This window comes from Schistocerca cancellata, chromosome 7, assembly GCF_023864275.1.
Source record: "Schistocerca cancellata isolate TAMUIC-IGC-003103 chromosome 7, iqSchCanc2.1, whole genome shotgun sequence".
In the NCBI taxonomy this organism is placed as follows: Eukaryota; Metazoa; Arthropoda; class Insecta; order Orthoptera; family Acrididae; genus Schistocerca; species Schistocerca cancellata.
In genome coordinates this window covers 156,072,719-156,088,800 of record NC_064632.1, presented here as the reverse complement: position 1 = coordinate 156,088,800, position 16,082 = coordinate 156,072,719, and the positions used below count along the sequence as shown (strand labels likewise).

At 43.9% G+C, this 16,082-nt stretch overlaps 1 protein-coding gene across 1 annotated transcript in view; it reads right to left on the bottom strand.

Moving 5' to 3' along the window:
* LOC126092678 (dipeptidyl aminopeptidase-like protein 6) overlaps positions 1–16,082 on the bottom strand; it is a gene marked incomplete at its 5' end in the record, with an annotated part of 446,401 nt that overhangs the window by 32,678 nt on the left and 397,641 nt on the right. The window contains one exon of the mRNA XM_049908399.1: positions 3,786–4,110. Within this exon, the coding sequence (XP_049764356.1) occupies positions 3,786–4,110 (325 nt within the window). The remainder of the gene's footprint in view (positions 1–3,785; positions 4,111–16,082) is intronic.

Here is a 16,082-nt window from a genome sequence, read left to right as displayed (position 1 = left end):
GTCGCATAGTGCTCAGAGCCATTTGAACCATTTTTTGCTCAGAGCCATTTGAACCATTTGGAATTATATCCACGGAGAGTAGAAGCACTGTGTGCTGTAAACGGCGATCGTTATGGTTAACTACTGGTGGTCATAGGAATGTGAGTGAACAATGTAAATATCACAACGAGAAGTAATGTAAAACATCTATACTCTCCCATGTATTGTCCGTCGCTACCACATAAAAATTTGTATGTTCTAGAGAGTAAACAATAAGGTGGGAAATCGGATATATGAGAACGCCTAGAGGCCCTAATCTGGCACGGCTAAACAAGCGAATAATCTAATGAACATTATAAGCGTGGCAGGTATTATGACCGTTGTTCTGTCAAAAACCTTAAAGGCTTAAACAGTGTACAAAATCTTAATTCTTTGTGTTATTCTTGTATTATTTTTGCTAATACACAGTTGACCAAGACTAGCGAAATTTCATTTTGATTTCAAAGGCGTGAGACAAATATATGATAAAGATAATAATAATAACAGTAATGACAATGATAATAATATCAGTGTATTAGCTGAGTATTAGTGTGATATATCTGTGATGTGAGTATAATGTTGAGCTCTAATACTTTCAACGAGTTCCCAGTTATCTGAATTGGGATTGAAGAGGATGAGGCAGAGGGGGGAGGGGGGGAGGGTTTCCAAATGGGACATAAGTGGTAGTATGTGTTGTCTACACTTGGTCAGTGTTTAAAACAGTGCTAACAGACCACCACAAATTTAAAAAAAGAAATGGTAAGATCAGAACCGCATCTCATCTCCTGTCTTATAACAAGTGGTTTTAAGTATAGTGTCCGTGTGTCCGTCCCGGTAGCCGAGTGGTCAGCGCGACAAAATGTCAATCCTAAGCGCCCGGGTTCGATTTCCGTCTGGGTCGGAGATTTTATCCTCTCAGGGACTTGTTGTTGTGTTATCCTAATCATTATCATTTCATCTCCATCGACGCACAAGTCGCCGAATTGGCGTCAAATCGAAAGACTTGCACCCGTCGAACGGTCTACCCGACGGGAGGCTCTAGTCACACGACATTTACATAATTAAAGTGCAGCTACTCACAGAGGTCCAGTGTAGGTCGTAATTCCTTATGGCAGCGGAATTTGGTATATGTGCTAATGCGTTAATGGGGGACCGATTTAAGGTAGAAAAAAAGAGAGTACCAATTTTGTCCACCAGATGGAAATCTGCTACTCTGAATGAAAGAAAGACGTGTATAAATGTTTCTACATTTAATGGATTTGGAACAGGGCGTGGGCAGAAAAGGTCAAATAAATGAAAATCGCATAATTCCGATTTCATTATTAACCTTTATTGCTTGCAAAATGAAAGCATGGGCTTCACACCATCATACGAACAGTGTACAGAGCCATATTTGCACATGGTAGCCAAAATTACAAGGTGTGCAACTTTGCTTCCGCGGTTTGCTGATAGGTGGCAACAACGGTAAGTAGCTGTCGAAAGAAACAGATCGCAGACGTCAGGCAGTTAGCTTGTACCTCAGTCAACATAACCTCACCAACATTAGTCGATTTGTGTCTGCATCATAAAGTTGTTCTTGATTGAAAATGTCAGTTTGCGAGCCTAATTCTCGTTATTTGCAGGAGGTGTTACTGTTTTGTTTCAGTATGAAGAAAACAGTTGCTGAGTATCATCGAATGCTCTCAAGTAAGTGTGGTAAGGACGCTATTAGTGAGAGAACGTATAGTGAGTTGTTTCAACGCATGAAGAATGGTGATTTTAACGTCGTAGGCCGGCATAGGGGTGGAAGAGAGAATGTTTTCGAAGATGCAGGATTGAAGACATCGTTGAGTGAAGACGCGTGTCAAACTCAAGAAGAATTGGCAAGATTAGTGGGAGTGACACAGCAAGCCATTTCAAAACGTCTGAAGTCTAAGGGCATGATTCAGAAAGAAGGAAGTTGGGTTCCACGTGAGCTGAAACCCAGAGACGTTGAACGGCGTTTGTGTGTTTGTGAACAGTTGCTTCAGAGGCCAAAACGAAAGGAATTTCTGCATTGCATTGTGACCGGGGGCGAAAAATGGGTTCATTACGATAACCCTAAACGCAAAAAATCATGGGGATATCCCGGCCATGCTTCCACGTCGACGGCCAAACCGAATATTCACGGCTCCAAGATCATGTTCTGCATTTGGTGGGACCAGCTCGGCTTCGTGTACTATGAGGTGTTAAAACCAAATGAAACAGTCACAGGTGCTCGTTATAGAACGCAGTTTATGCGTCTGAGCAGAGCATTAAAAGACAAACGGCCACAATACAGTGAGAGGCATGATAAAGTGATTTTGCAGCACGACAACATTCGACCTCACGTTGCGAAAGAGGTCAAAACGTACTTGGAAACGTTAAAATGGGAAGTCCTACCACACCCGCCGTATTCTTCAGACATTGCTCCCTCTGACTATCACCTGTTTAGATCAATGGCGCATGGTCTGGCTGACAAACACTTCTGATCTCATGTAGAAGTAACTAATTGGATCGATTCGTGGATCGCTTCAGAAGATAAAAAATTTTTTCGACGTGGGGTTCGTTCACTACCAAAAGATGGGAGAAAGTAGTGGCCAGCGATGGAAAATACTTTGAATGATACATGTGTAACCAATTTGTTTCATTAAAGCCTCAAATGTTAGGGAAAAGACGGCGGAAGCAAAGTTGTACACCTTGTAGTATAAACGTTTCTTAGCGTAAATCAGTTCCGCCCTCGCCCATTTCCATATATACTAAGTTTCGCTGTCATAAGATAATTACGGCCCACACTGGACCTCCGTGAGTAGCTCTAGTTTAATTTTAGCCATCCGTCATGCGGCACTAACGGCATGCGTTACATTCAAGGCCATAATATTTCTGTCCTACACATCTCCACCAAAGACTCCCCAGGAGAGTTAAAGCTGTCATAAAGGTAAAGTGTGGACAGATCCCGTAATGAAGTCCACTAACAGGTGTGTGGATACTTTTGAGCATATAGTGTATTTGTATGTGGGGAACTAACAGTAGCTTACGATCTCCTTCTTGCTCAAGTGAATAACCCGCCTGAAACCTCACTTGCAGATTGTGTTTGGTAGACCAGCTATGGATTCTTACGAAAGAATAACTCTCGGGAATACTCCATATTGTTGGGATTGACAATTCGCAATTTTTCACAAACACAACTTTTGTTTATGAAAGTTTACAAGGTTGATTACTGAGCAACAAAAGAAAGGTAACAATAACGATGCCAGTAAAAGACTCCTAACTGAGGCAAAGAAAAATTCACTTCTGATTTTACACAAAGGTTCGTGGTAACACACACACACTAGTAAAAGTCCAATACAGTGCGAAGACGTAATCTTCAGCAGTCAAAGTCCACGAGGTCGGCATCTGGAGTGAACTGAACTTTGGGGCTGGTTCTAGCCCCTAAATAGCTGTCTCCAACCAATCACGTTTTGGCGTAGTGATACTTTCTGCTGGCCATGGCTCGAGCTCCCCCTGCAGGAAGTAGTACCCGGAATGTCTGTTTCCATTATCTTGTATGCAAATAGCCGGTGTTCACCATGGTGGTTTTGGTACGCCTTGGACATAGACAACCCCGTCCTCTGTCGTGTAATATGGGTTGCGGGCCCTCAGGGGCTACCTCGGCTCCGGCATAACACATCTCTCTGTGTCTGATGCGTTGGACATAAGGAACTGACCACACGCGCGTGAGCTGTTCTCCGGTAAGTGGCGAGAGAAATTGAAGTGTCGAGGATACTCACACTTGGACGACGAGCGGGTAGCTGGTGATCTCCTCCTCGCGCAGGCCGGGCGGCAGGTGGAGGCGCACCTGGGCGAAGTAGCCGCCCGAGATCTGCACGGCGAAGGTCTTGACCTGCGGCAGCGCCATCTTGGCGGCGCGCTCGAGCAGCCGCGTGTTGTTCTGCATGTGCAGCAGCAGGCGCGGCCCGCGGGTGGCGTACAGCCGCACCGTGGGCACGCCGGGGCCCAGGCACTCGAGCGCGAAGAAGGCCACGCTCGGGCTGAAGACGGCGTTGTGGAACAGGCACGGCCGCATCAGCAGCTCCATCACGTCTGGCCGCCCGGCTGTCCTGCGCACACCGCTGTCTTAGCGCTCCCGCCCGCTGCGGCGCGCTTCATAAACGCACCCAGCTACAGCCAACATGTGCAGAGATTTCAAAAAGACAGACGCAATCAAATTAATTTCTGAGGAAATTACACTTTTCTGGAGATGTATGAGTTTGAACTTTACCTTTGATAAAGCCAGAAGCTGAAGCAATGAATTAAAATTTGTTTCACAACCAGGGCTTCAACCCAGTGCGGCGGGTCGGAGTTTAATTTATCGTGTCTATTCGTCGTTGTCAATGTGCAGGCTGCAAATTAAAATATACCTACCTCAGAACGGCGTGTGCTCAATGTCCCTTCACTCGGCAACGTAGATGCTTACAAGATGATGTAAAAGCAGTGTTGATAAAAAAACACCACCTAATAACTACAATTGCTGAGGCTGCGTAAGACAGTTCTGTAGAGATACAGTCATCCAGTTTTATCAGGCAGTAAGAAAATTGAGTGGCTTCTGAAAAATAATGTCCGAAATTTCCACACAATAATGCTTATTTTGTCCTTGATAAGCAAAGAAAAGGTACTATTCAGTCCACATCTAAACTATTGGCTATTTCCTTCCAGTTCATGATTCATACACACATTTCACACGCACATCACCAGAAATATGTCCAAACTCGACCAAAATTAAACAAAGTTTTCAAAGTCATTAATTTCACCACTAATATGAGTTATACAATCGGCCCTTCTTGTGGCTTTCTAAAAAAGAAACTGCTCGCCACAAATGCTCAGTAGTTGAATACTGAAACATGCCACGTGGATTCTATGAAGGCGAATATTTCACTCGCGAATATCTGTCCAACAGATTTAGTCAAAACCTCTGAAATTCCGCCAAGCAGTCCTCAACAACAACTGCTATCGACTTAGCTCATCAATAACTCAAACTCTAACTAGTTCTTCATCTTACACATTATTTTTACTGGCACTAGTAACATGACCGTCCATGTTCAAAGCTAGCGAGCGACTTCCTTCTTCCACCCTCACTCCCAGTATATCCATAAGGTAACGAGCGGGAACCGTCTCAGTTCTGACTGGCTGACCATAGTGACTGCCAATCACAATACCCACTCGTGATCGTACTCACGCCAAAACTGGTTTGTACCAATCCTTATACACAGACGTATTTGCATCAATCTGACATACAAATATTATACTAATGTTTAATAAACGAAAACGAAAAGACAATAATTCTGGAAATATTCTTTAGACACAGATTTTACCCCATCTGACTTTCTGGCTGCTATGTTACAATAGCAGTCACACCTCGCCCACCCGCATCTCGTGGTCGTGCGGTAGCGTTCTCGCTTCCCACGCCCGGGTTCCCGGGTTCGATTCCCGGCGGGGTCAGGGATTTTCTCTGCCTCGTGATGGCTGGGTGTTGTGTGCTGTCCTTAGGTTAGTTAGGTTTAAGTAGTTCTAGGGGACTTATGACCACAGCAGTTGAGTCCCATAGTGCTCAGAGCCATTTGAACCATTTTTGAACACCTCGCCCTTGGCGCAAATTGAGACGCGTATAGCGCATACGGGGCGACGCAGCGCAGTGCGCGTTTTTGCAACTTCAGAGGTTCAAATGGTCAGGTCGCGCGGCGTTGTAGTTGTGGCACAGTTTCTCGCGCCGCGCGTCGCGTGTGCCTCACTAGCACCGTGGGAAATTTGAGGCGGGGAGCGGAAAAGTAGCCGGCCATATGCTCACATCGGAACGACGCATATGAGTAGTGGCAGTATTGCCCATACGATAAATTTTGCCGTACTGTGTACTAAATTTTATTACCTTTGGGTAGTATTTCGTTTTTCTCAATTTAAACGCTCCAGCTTTCTTCGTTAGTACATTATACTTTTCTGTTATTTATATCTGTATAGTTTTGTTTTGGTTTTCTTCTGTCAAGAAAAATTCATACTTCAGTAAATGATGAGCCATTGGCTGCTGGAATTGTATCATATGCCTCCGCGATGTTTTTAGATCGCAAGAAAAGACAGGGGGTAGTGAATAAAGAAGCAAGGAATATTATAAAATCAATGATTAAGAAGCAAGGCAGGAAAGTAAAACAATGTTATCTTTTCGCTGCCTAGTGCGCTGGTGTATCTGTACGATCTGTTACAAAATTTTAGAAGGGGATTATCTCCACAGGTGTGATCCCTTTATACTCCTGGTAAAAAGCGTCCAAGATCTGAAGTATAGAAATCTCACTGTGATTACTTGGATATGAATGTAATAATGTAATCCGACACACTGTACTACATGCATGTGAATATCCCATTTTCGCTGCAAGCTAGAAACAGTCGAAAAACAGTCACAAATAACACTGTTTTAATTGGTTCGCTGTGATGAGAAAAAGCATTTCAATTGTTGCATGCACATTATCAGCATTAATAAACTAATTATAAAACAGGCTACACAAATGAAGAAAATGGTCGGTATTATTACGAAAGTAGGAATATCCTAAAAGAGTGTCATGATTAGATATATCTAATTTGTTGAAATGTACTGCTGACAAAGGCAGAACTACCTTCATGACAATGTTTTACGAACTCCAGCTCACAAGGCACACATGGTTAGCTTCCGCATTCCTGTCGCTCGCATTATCCTACGCTGCTGACAGTAGAATGACCATTGTGTTGTGCAACAGATCAATTGTTTATTTTTCTCAATACCAACTATTTTATTCGCGATCACGCATAGTCAGTTTGGCAAGCCGTAGTTTAGTAACCAATATCTGGCATATGCCTATCATTCCGCCTGAAGGAACGCTCGTCATTATTTTAATACTGCTCAGATCAAGAGAAAGAATAAAATCCTTTGGTAAGTTTCCATTCCAGTCGCTCAGTGTTAAAAATACGATGGGTTGCGGGGATTCCACCACAATTCCAACAGAACTGGCTATCTATTTTTGTGTGAGTTATTAACCTTTGCCGGCCGCGGTGGCCGAGCGGTTCTAGGCGCTTCAGTCCGGGACCGCGCGACTGCTACATTCGCAGGTTCGAATCCTGCCTCGGGCATGTATGTGTGTGATATCCTTAGGTTAGTTAGGTTTAAGTAGTTCTAAGCCGGCCGTGGTGGCCAAGCGGTTAAAGGCGCTACAGTCGCAGGTTCGAATCCTGCCTCGGGCATGTATGTGTTATGTCCTTAGGTTAGTTAGGTTTAAGTAGTTCTAAGTTCTAGGGGACTGATGACCGTAGAAGTTAAGTCCCATAGTGCCCAGAGCCATTTTAAGTAGTTCTAAGTTCTAGGGGACTGATGACCTCAGATGTTAAGTCCCATTGTGCTCAGAGCCATTTGAACCATTTTGTTAACCTTTTTTCATTCGAAGAAGCATCACCGTTTGTAAGTAACGGCCACATTTCTCTTGGTGACTGGTTTAATTGTACTTCCTTCATCACAATGTAATTTGCCAAACTCATCTCACAGCAGCTATTGCGACAGATTTCCGAAACGGAGTGCCTCATTAAACAAGTAATTGGGAATCACAGAGCTCAATAGGTTACGAAAAACCTCATACTGTCGGTTTGCAGTAACATAAAAGAAGAAATTTCATGTTTATTTTCATACTAGGAAGCTCTTGTTTCGCTAGCTGTCGCCAACTCTTAAAAATTACAGTCACTGGAGTGAAATAAATAAAAAGGGAAGTATAAGTACTGATATATTGCCATAGATAAGAAAGTTCCGTGTTGTTAAGAACTGGCAAAACACTCTCCGCCTTGTGTGCTGTCATTCGCCAAACTTTCGTTTCGATGTCTCGAGCGGTTTAGGAGATATGAGAGATGAGAGTATTTCATTTTCGCGGGCGTGAGATCGGAAGTGAGCGCGCAACATAGGATCCATTTTCTCGAGATCGGAGGCAGATAGAGACATATGCAGCAACATATGGTGTAATACGCACCAAACGCAAAATCACAGCGACCCCTAAGTTTCGTTGCAAACTTCTTGAGTTTTGCGTAGTGTCTGACTAAAATGTGTACATCACAATAAGAATGGTCATTAGCGAGATGAAGGGCACTTCGCCACGAAGCTAACACATAACGCTACAAGTAAGACAAAAATCAAACGTTTTCAGAGAATAGTTTCTGTAAAATCGTTTGAGAAAGATAACAGGTTGCGCGCGCTAGGGTTCTGTCTGCGTGCGAAATATAATGTACGCGTCGCAATATGCGCTGGACCCGCGCGACTCATGCGGCATGTGCGTGTCGCGCGGCAGTGTCGTGTCACGTCACACGTGCTATACGCTTCTCAATTTGCGCCTAGCCTTACATACGTCATCAACAAAGTGGGTAAATACCGTAGGATAATTTTCCCACGACAGTCTTGTGTAACTCTTGCAAGTTACTTGAGACGGTATAAAGCAATATTGAAATTTGACGAATGTCCCTCATACACACTCTCATTTACTCACAGGCTCACATAACACATAATAAAATAAATATTGCTTTTAATAGTTCTTTCTGAAGTTATTCTAAATTTCATACTACGAAAATTGTAAGGTATTTGAAATCTTTAAATTTGAGGTTCGCCGATGACATTGTAATTCTGTCAGAGACAGCAAAGGACTTGGAAGAGCAGTTGAACGGAATGGACAGTGTCTTGAAAGGAGGATCTAAGATGAACATCATCAAAAGCAAAACGAGGATAATGGAATGTAGTCGAATTAAGTCGGGTGATGCTGAGGGAATTAAGTTAGGGAAATGAGACACTTAAAGTAGTACAGGAGTTTTGCTATTTGGGGAGCAAAATAACTGATGATGGTCGAAGTAGAGAGGATATAAAATGTTAGACTGGCAATGGCAAGGAAAGCGTTTCTGAAGAAGAGAAATTTGTTAACATCGAGTATAGATTTAAGTGTCAGGAAGTCGTTTCTGAAAGTATTTGTATGGAGTGTAGCCATGTATGGAAGTGAAACATGGACGATATATATTTTGGACAAGAAGAGAATAGAAGCTTTCGAAATGTGGTGCTACTGAAGAATGCTGAAGATAAGATGTGTAGATCACGTAACTAATGAGGAGGTATTGAATAGATGTGGGGAGAAGAGGAGTTTATGGCACAACTTGACAAGAAGAAGGGACCGGTTGGTAGGACACGTTCTGAGGCATCAAGGGATCACAAATTTAGCATTGGAGGGCAGCGTGGATGTAAAAATCGTAGAGGGAGACCAAGAGATGAATACACTAAGCAGATTCAGAAGGATGTAGGTTGCAGTAAGTACGGCGAGATGAAGAAGCTTGCACATGATAGAGTAGCATGGAGAGCTGCATCAAACCAGTCTCAGGACTGAAGACCAAAACAACAAGAAATTAAATTTCAATTAAATAATTCTATACCCTGATACTTCAGATGAGTATTTCAATTGACAACCAAAAACGAGTCATAAACGTTGCCAGGTGAATTTCCTTTCTTAAGTGTAGTTTCTCTAACTTTAAAGTAAGTTTTTCTGTGTCCGAAAATATGCCCGCTAGAAAGTTGAGATTTTCACACCACCTTTCTATTAATAACAAAGTGAAGTATACAAATTTTGAAAGCGATTACACAAAAACTACTATCCTTTCTTCAGATTCTTATAGGTGATGAATGTACTCGGTCAGTAAGAGACATTGAACATTGAATAGCTTTCCCACGGCAGGCAGTGAGAGATGCACGTGCGTCTCACGAGTAGGCCGCTAGATGTCAGCCCCCGAAATTACATACAGCAAGCTATCCTAAAACAAACGTTCGCTCGGAACAACTTGCGACGCTACGCCGGGTCTCGTGCTTACTCAGCTGATGTGCTAACCACTACACCACCGTGGTAATGTGGCTGCCCCAACTGCATGGACTACCCTATTCCAACGCCATCCCTAACACAAACTTCAGTTCACATCTTCAGACCATTTTCTCTTCTTAAAACGTCATGTTCTCATTCCTCGAAAACACTGACGATTTAAGAAAGGGAAAATGGGCTGAAGGTGTGAAATGGAATTTGTTATTGGGACGGCATTGGACTAGGGTACTCCGAGCAGCTGTCGTACATACAGTGCCACGGTGGCACAGTAGTCAGAACATCTGCATAGTACGTAGACAACCTGAATACAATTCCTGGCTGTGGCAAAAATTTAAATTCATTGCTTCAGCTTCTATCCTTACCGAAAGTTAATCTATTTCACGAAGTATTAATTACAGTGGCGTCCAAAATTAAAGCAACAAACCACTGTTTCCCCGTCCTGTGTCTAATTCATGATATAATCATACGAACTGTTAATCGAATGTTCGTACCATCGTGTTCTCTACGAAAGATGGCATTCCGGTCAGCGGACAACCATGTCAACGATGACGTCAGGGTACCTGTGAAACGAGATACTGTTTTCCGGGTAGCCCCACATCCACAATCGCTGTGTTGACAGTCACAGACGTTGCAGTATGGTACAGACTCTCTGCAGTGGAGGGCCATAGGAAGAATAGAAGCAGGACAGTCAAAACTGATTTAGCCCTGTGGTTTAAAGTGAATCGTCTGTTGTTTCTCGGATGTGGTGGAAGTTTATAGAGACCGAACTGTATTCCGAAGACCAGGGCAGGGCCGGTCATGTATGACTTCAGAAGAGAGGACCGTTATTTGGCTGTAAGCGCACGACTGTACCACCTCAGCAATGCACGGCAACCAGTATATGCACTCGCAGCGTCCACCAGGCGTGTTGTACCGATGCAAACGGAGTGCAGAAGGCTTCGGCAGAGTGGTCTTTGTTGTCGGGGGTTTTCTGTATGTCTACCTCTGACGCGTCTTCATAGAAGGGAACGTCTAGAGTGGAGTCATCAACATGCCACTTAGGCGGTCGAAGAGTGGGCCAGTGTTGTTTTCACAGATGAGCCCCGATATAGTGTGGAGAGTGATTCTTCATGGATTCGAATGTTGAGGGAACGGGGAAAACGATTTCGGGAACCAAATATTATGGAAAGAGACCAATGTCTAGGACAGGGGCGGGCAAACGTTGCACGCGGCTCATGAGCGCACAGCGCTGCACGTGTGCTGCTCGCGTGCAATCGTCGACTGGGGCAGTGGCGACAGCCTGCAGGTTGCGGCAGTGTAGTACCAGGCTAAGCTGCGGACGTTGATGCGTAGCGACCACTACGTAGTCAACGTTGTATTTCAAGAACCGGAAAATGCAGAGTGAAACAAGGAGACGGAGAAGTGGAGATTTTTTACTTTTAAAAAGTAATGGGAGAATCATGTTTTCTTTGTGCAAAAACGTGAAAATTCAAAATGTTTAATATGTGGCAGTATTCTCGCTGGTCAGCGGAAGTTTAGTATTGAAGGCCATTATAACAAATTTCACAAGGACGAGTACAATTTATTGTCGGATTTTGAGCGGATGGGGAAATTGACTGAGCTTAAGAAGAGCGATCTGACGATACTAGATGAATCTGTCGTAGTTGCTGTGGTCACGAGAGATCTGCTACTTCCTTTCGTCATGTCTCTCATGTAACTGATTTAACATTTTATGGAGCACCGTTTTCAATTTTTCAGGACGACAACAATAATAGCCCAGCGGTACGAGCTTAATATAGCGAGAGCTGGAAAACCATTTGCTGAATTAGTAAGTGTCAGTTAAGAGCAAACATCAGTGATGAAAATTTAAGTAACTGCTTTCGTTTGTCTGTATGTAGAAATTTTGTTCCACTCCACGTGTGATAATTAAATAAAACGTATCGTAGGCAATAGGTACTCTTTCAAAACACGACATCTTTAAAGCACTCCTACTAACCTTATTTTGTTCCACTCCACCTGTCGTAATTAAATAAAACGTATCTTAGGTAATAGGTACTCTTTCAAAACACGATATCTTTCAAGCACTACTACTACTAATCTTATTCCAACATTCAACAAAGCAAGCTAGGAAACAAAACGCATTGCAGAGGAAGGAGCGGACAGAGGGTATGGTGGGGAGGGGAGATAAGCGGGTGATCAGCTTGCCCGTGTGTGCACGCAGAACACCTGTTAACTGCACGCGTGCAAGTGCACCGCACACGTGCAGGATTCCTGCCCGCCCCTGGTCTAGGAGGATCCCTAGTCGCGTGGGCAGGGATTATGTTTACCACTCCAACACCTCCTCATGGAATTGGACGGGTGAATCGGCAAGGCTTGAGTGCTGTCGAGTATTGTGACGAGATCTTGGGACCTCATTTGCGGTTGTTGCGAGGTGCTTTTGTCTCAGACTTGGTGGACGATAATGATCGACCTCACAGAGCACGGGTAGTTGATGTTTTCTTGGAAATGTAAGATACTGCATCCATGGCTTGGTCTGCTCGATTTGAGTCACATAGAGCAAGTCTGAGGTGCACTAGAGAGACGGCTTGCATGACGTCAGCGTCCGCCAACGGCTGTCCAAGACTGCAAGCAGCTCTGCAGGGAGAATGGGCGTTACTGCCTTAACATGAGACTGACGGTATCATTCACAGCGTGCTCCGTCGTTGTCGGGCCTATAATGCTGCCAGAGGTGATAAAAACCCATACTGAGCACATTAACCCATTGTCGGAATGTGTGTGCAAATCTGTGAAGTTGAAAAAACGAAGAACATTTTTGTCTGCCATTATGTCTGTCGCAGTTGTTTACGTTCCGTATTCTTTACGTTGTTTCTACTTCACTACCACCTGTTTATAATGTTTTGTGGCAAAATAAACGCAACCCTGCACAATTTCCGTTTGTTGCTTTAATTTTGGAAACCGGTGTAGATATGAACAATCTATACATTGTTCGAAAGAAGAGAATTTCAAGTATTAATTACGACTGCTAGAGCACTGATGCTTGCAGGAACGACCACTAGCGCACTCGCGCTAACAGACAACCTCTCTCATAGACCTAATAAAAATAAAGATAACTAGACTATTCACTGACGCTAGAGTAGCATTGTCTTCTGAGTCACCAGTTTTACAGCAACGCTGTCCAAACATGGCTCGTTCGTGAGCTGCTTCCAACTGCAACAGGAGGAATGGAAGCAAAAGATAGAAAGAGTACTACGTTTCCCACATTAGTTATTCCTAGTTTTTTCTTTTGAGTCAGCAGTCTTCTGCCTTATTTAGTACGGTCCGCGAGGAACTCCTCAGCTGTGCCAACATCTTCATCTCAGGAGTAGCACTTGCAGCCTACGTTCTCAGTTATTTGGTGTAAGTATTCCTACCTCTGCCCTCCTCTGCAATTCTTGCCTTCAAAAGCTCCATCTAGTACAATGGAAGTTATTGCGTGGCGTCTTAACATATGTCCTACCATCCTATCCTTTCTTCTTGTCAGTGTTTTCCATACATTCGTCTTTATTCCTAACCTTATCAGTCCACCTAATTTTCAACGGTTGTCAGTAGCGCCACATCTCAAATGCTTCGATTCTCATCTGTTCCGGTTTTCCCGCACTCCATGCCTCGCTACAGAAAACTGCCGTGCTCCAAACCTATCCTTCCTCAGATTAATATCTATGTTTGATGCTAGTAGACTTTTTTTGGCCAAGAGTGCCATTTTTGCCTGTGTTGGTCTGCTTTTCATGTCACCCTTACTCCATCCATCATGTGTTATTCCGCTGCCTAGGTTGCAGAATTCCGTAACTTCACCTACTTCGTGATCACCAGTTCTGATGTTAAATTTCTCACTTTTCTTATTTATGCTACTGTCATTACTTTCATCTTTGTTCGATTTCTCAGTCTATATTCTGTAGTTCTTCGTTCCATTCAGCAGATCCTGTAACACTTCTTCACTTTCACTCAGGTCCGCCCCCGGTAGCTGTAGTCTGGCTTTAGCTGCCGCAGCGGTCGCACACTCCTCAAGTTTGCTCCGTGAACGTTCAGTGTTTACGCCAGTGTTTTCGTGTTTTGTGCTCGTTTATTGACGTTTTGCACGTGAATTAAGCGTTATCAATTGAGCATTTGGTCTTCTTTCGTGTCATCTTTCTACGAAGTGCCGTTGGGATTTCGGCGTTGTCCGAGATTTCTTCGCTGCAGAGCACCATGGCAAACTCCGTGAGAAAAAACACCGTGATTTTCACCTTCGACAAGTACACCCGTCCAGTACAGCCCTCTGCACTTGAAATACACGACTGGATTATCGAGGTAATTGGCCTTCATTCTGAATCTGTTCATACCATGCAGCTGGACTCTGATGAATACTGCATTTTTGTTAAGTTTAACGATTCCGCGAGTGTAGACCGCTTTCTGGCAAAATTTGGTTATGAAACGGAATTTATACACTGTGATGGTACTAAAAGTACTGTCAAACTCCGGAATTCCGAGTCTGTAATTAGGAATGTTAGGGTTTTGAATATTCCCATAGAAGTAGACAATTCGAAAATTAAAGATGTCCTTTCAAAGTATGGGGTTGTCAGGCAAGTAGTCAACGAAAGGTGGGCTTCGCATTTCAACCTGCAGTGCTTTAACGGCATTCGCTCCGTGGAGATGGAAGTGAAAGCAAACATTCCATGCCACATCTTTGTTGACGGGCACAAGGCGCATGTTATGTACTCAGGGCAAACCCCTACATGTCATGTATGTAACGAGTGTGGTCACCTCCGTCAGGACTGCCCTCGCCGTGTATTTGTGGTAACAAATAACCTTACGCAACGCCGGAAATTAACACTCAACGATTTGTTGCCAGCCAGTAATACAACAGAGCCGGCGGCGGTCGTGGATCCTGTTACTACCTCTGAAAATGTTGCACTTAATGTTAATGACTTTCCGTCTTTAAAACCTGCATTAACTGCTGAAATTCCGTCCTGTGACAGCGAGATTCCCACAAAAAAGCGTCCTCTAGAGGACACTGAAAGAAATGTTGATGAGGACTCTTCCTGTGAAACACCCGTTGCCAGGAGGCCGAAGCCCAGTCCTGAAGATCTGTTGGAAGTGGAAAAAGGAGATGGAATGAAGGTCGATGTGGCTCCCACTTCCGCACAAGGACTTACACCGCCACGAACAGATAGTGACGCAGCGGGTAGTGACTTTTCACGGAAATGTGACCCTGAGCCTGAGGTCACGGCTGAAATAACCGCATCAAGTGCACAACCCATACAGTGCGAACCGTACGAGGAAGTATCAAGTAAACAACCTGCTGACTCCGAAGCGCAACGCCGCGCCGAAGGAGGAAATAAACAAGCATCACCGCCTCGCCAGCAAAACAACACAACAGACACCACGCCGGAACCAAACATTGACTACTCGCAAGCCACGGCCGTTGCCCCATTCAGCCACCGCCGGCGGCTGCGACCGACACCGGGTCTTGTCACGCGTCATCAAGCGAAAGCCACACCAGAGAAGAAAGACATCAAGAAAAAGAATATTAAATATGAAGTCATCAGGGCCAACACTGACGAGGAGAAAGAGAATGGCCACAGTGACTTATAGCAATGCATTGTCAGGATTTCAGGATACTTTTCTTCTCAAGCTCTTTGTTTAAAAGCAGTGCAAATTTTTCTAGGAAGTTAGTACATGTAATGGGCACACAGCTTGTAAAGATCGTGCCTTGTAGGGAAGCACGTTTGCTGCTATAATCATACCGAACCTCATCCCAAATAGCTTCTTCCGGTATGTCTGTGCTGCAAGCTTATAGCATTACTACTATTAACATTAATAAAATACAGTCACCCTTGAAATTGGCAGCACTAAAAGAATTCTTGTACCAGTCCGGAACAGATATCGCGTTGTTACAAGAAGTTGCGATAACGGAATTTCGGATCCCAGGCTTTTTTGAAATTGTTAATGTTTCTACGGAAGCCAATATCGGTACAGCCATTCTTATAAGGGAAGGCATTCCGGTGACTGAAATCGAACGACTAGAATCAGGAAGAGCCATAGGCATAAAAATTTTCGATGTGACAGTGATTAACCTTTACGCCCCATCAGGAACTTCCCACAAATTGGATCGTGCGAAGTTTTTTCAAGATGAACTGATTTATTTATTGAGGAAAAATCCGTGATCTCTTATACTAGGTGGAGATTTTA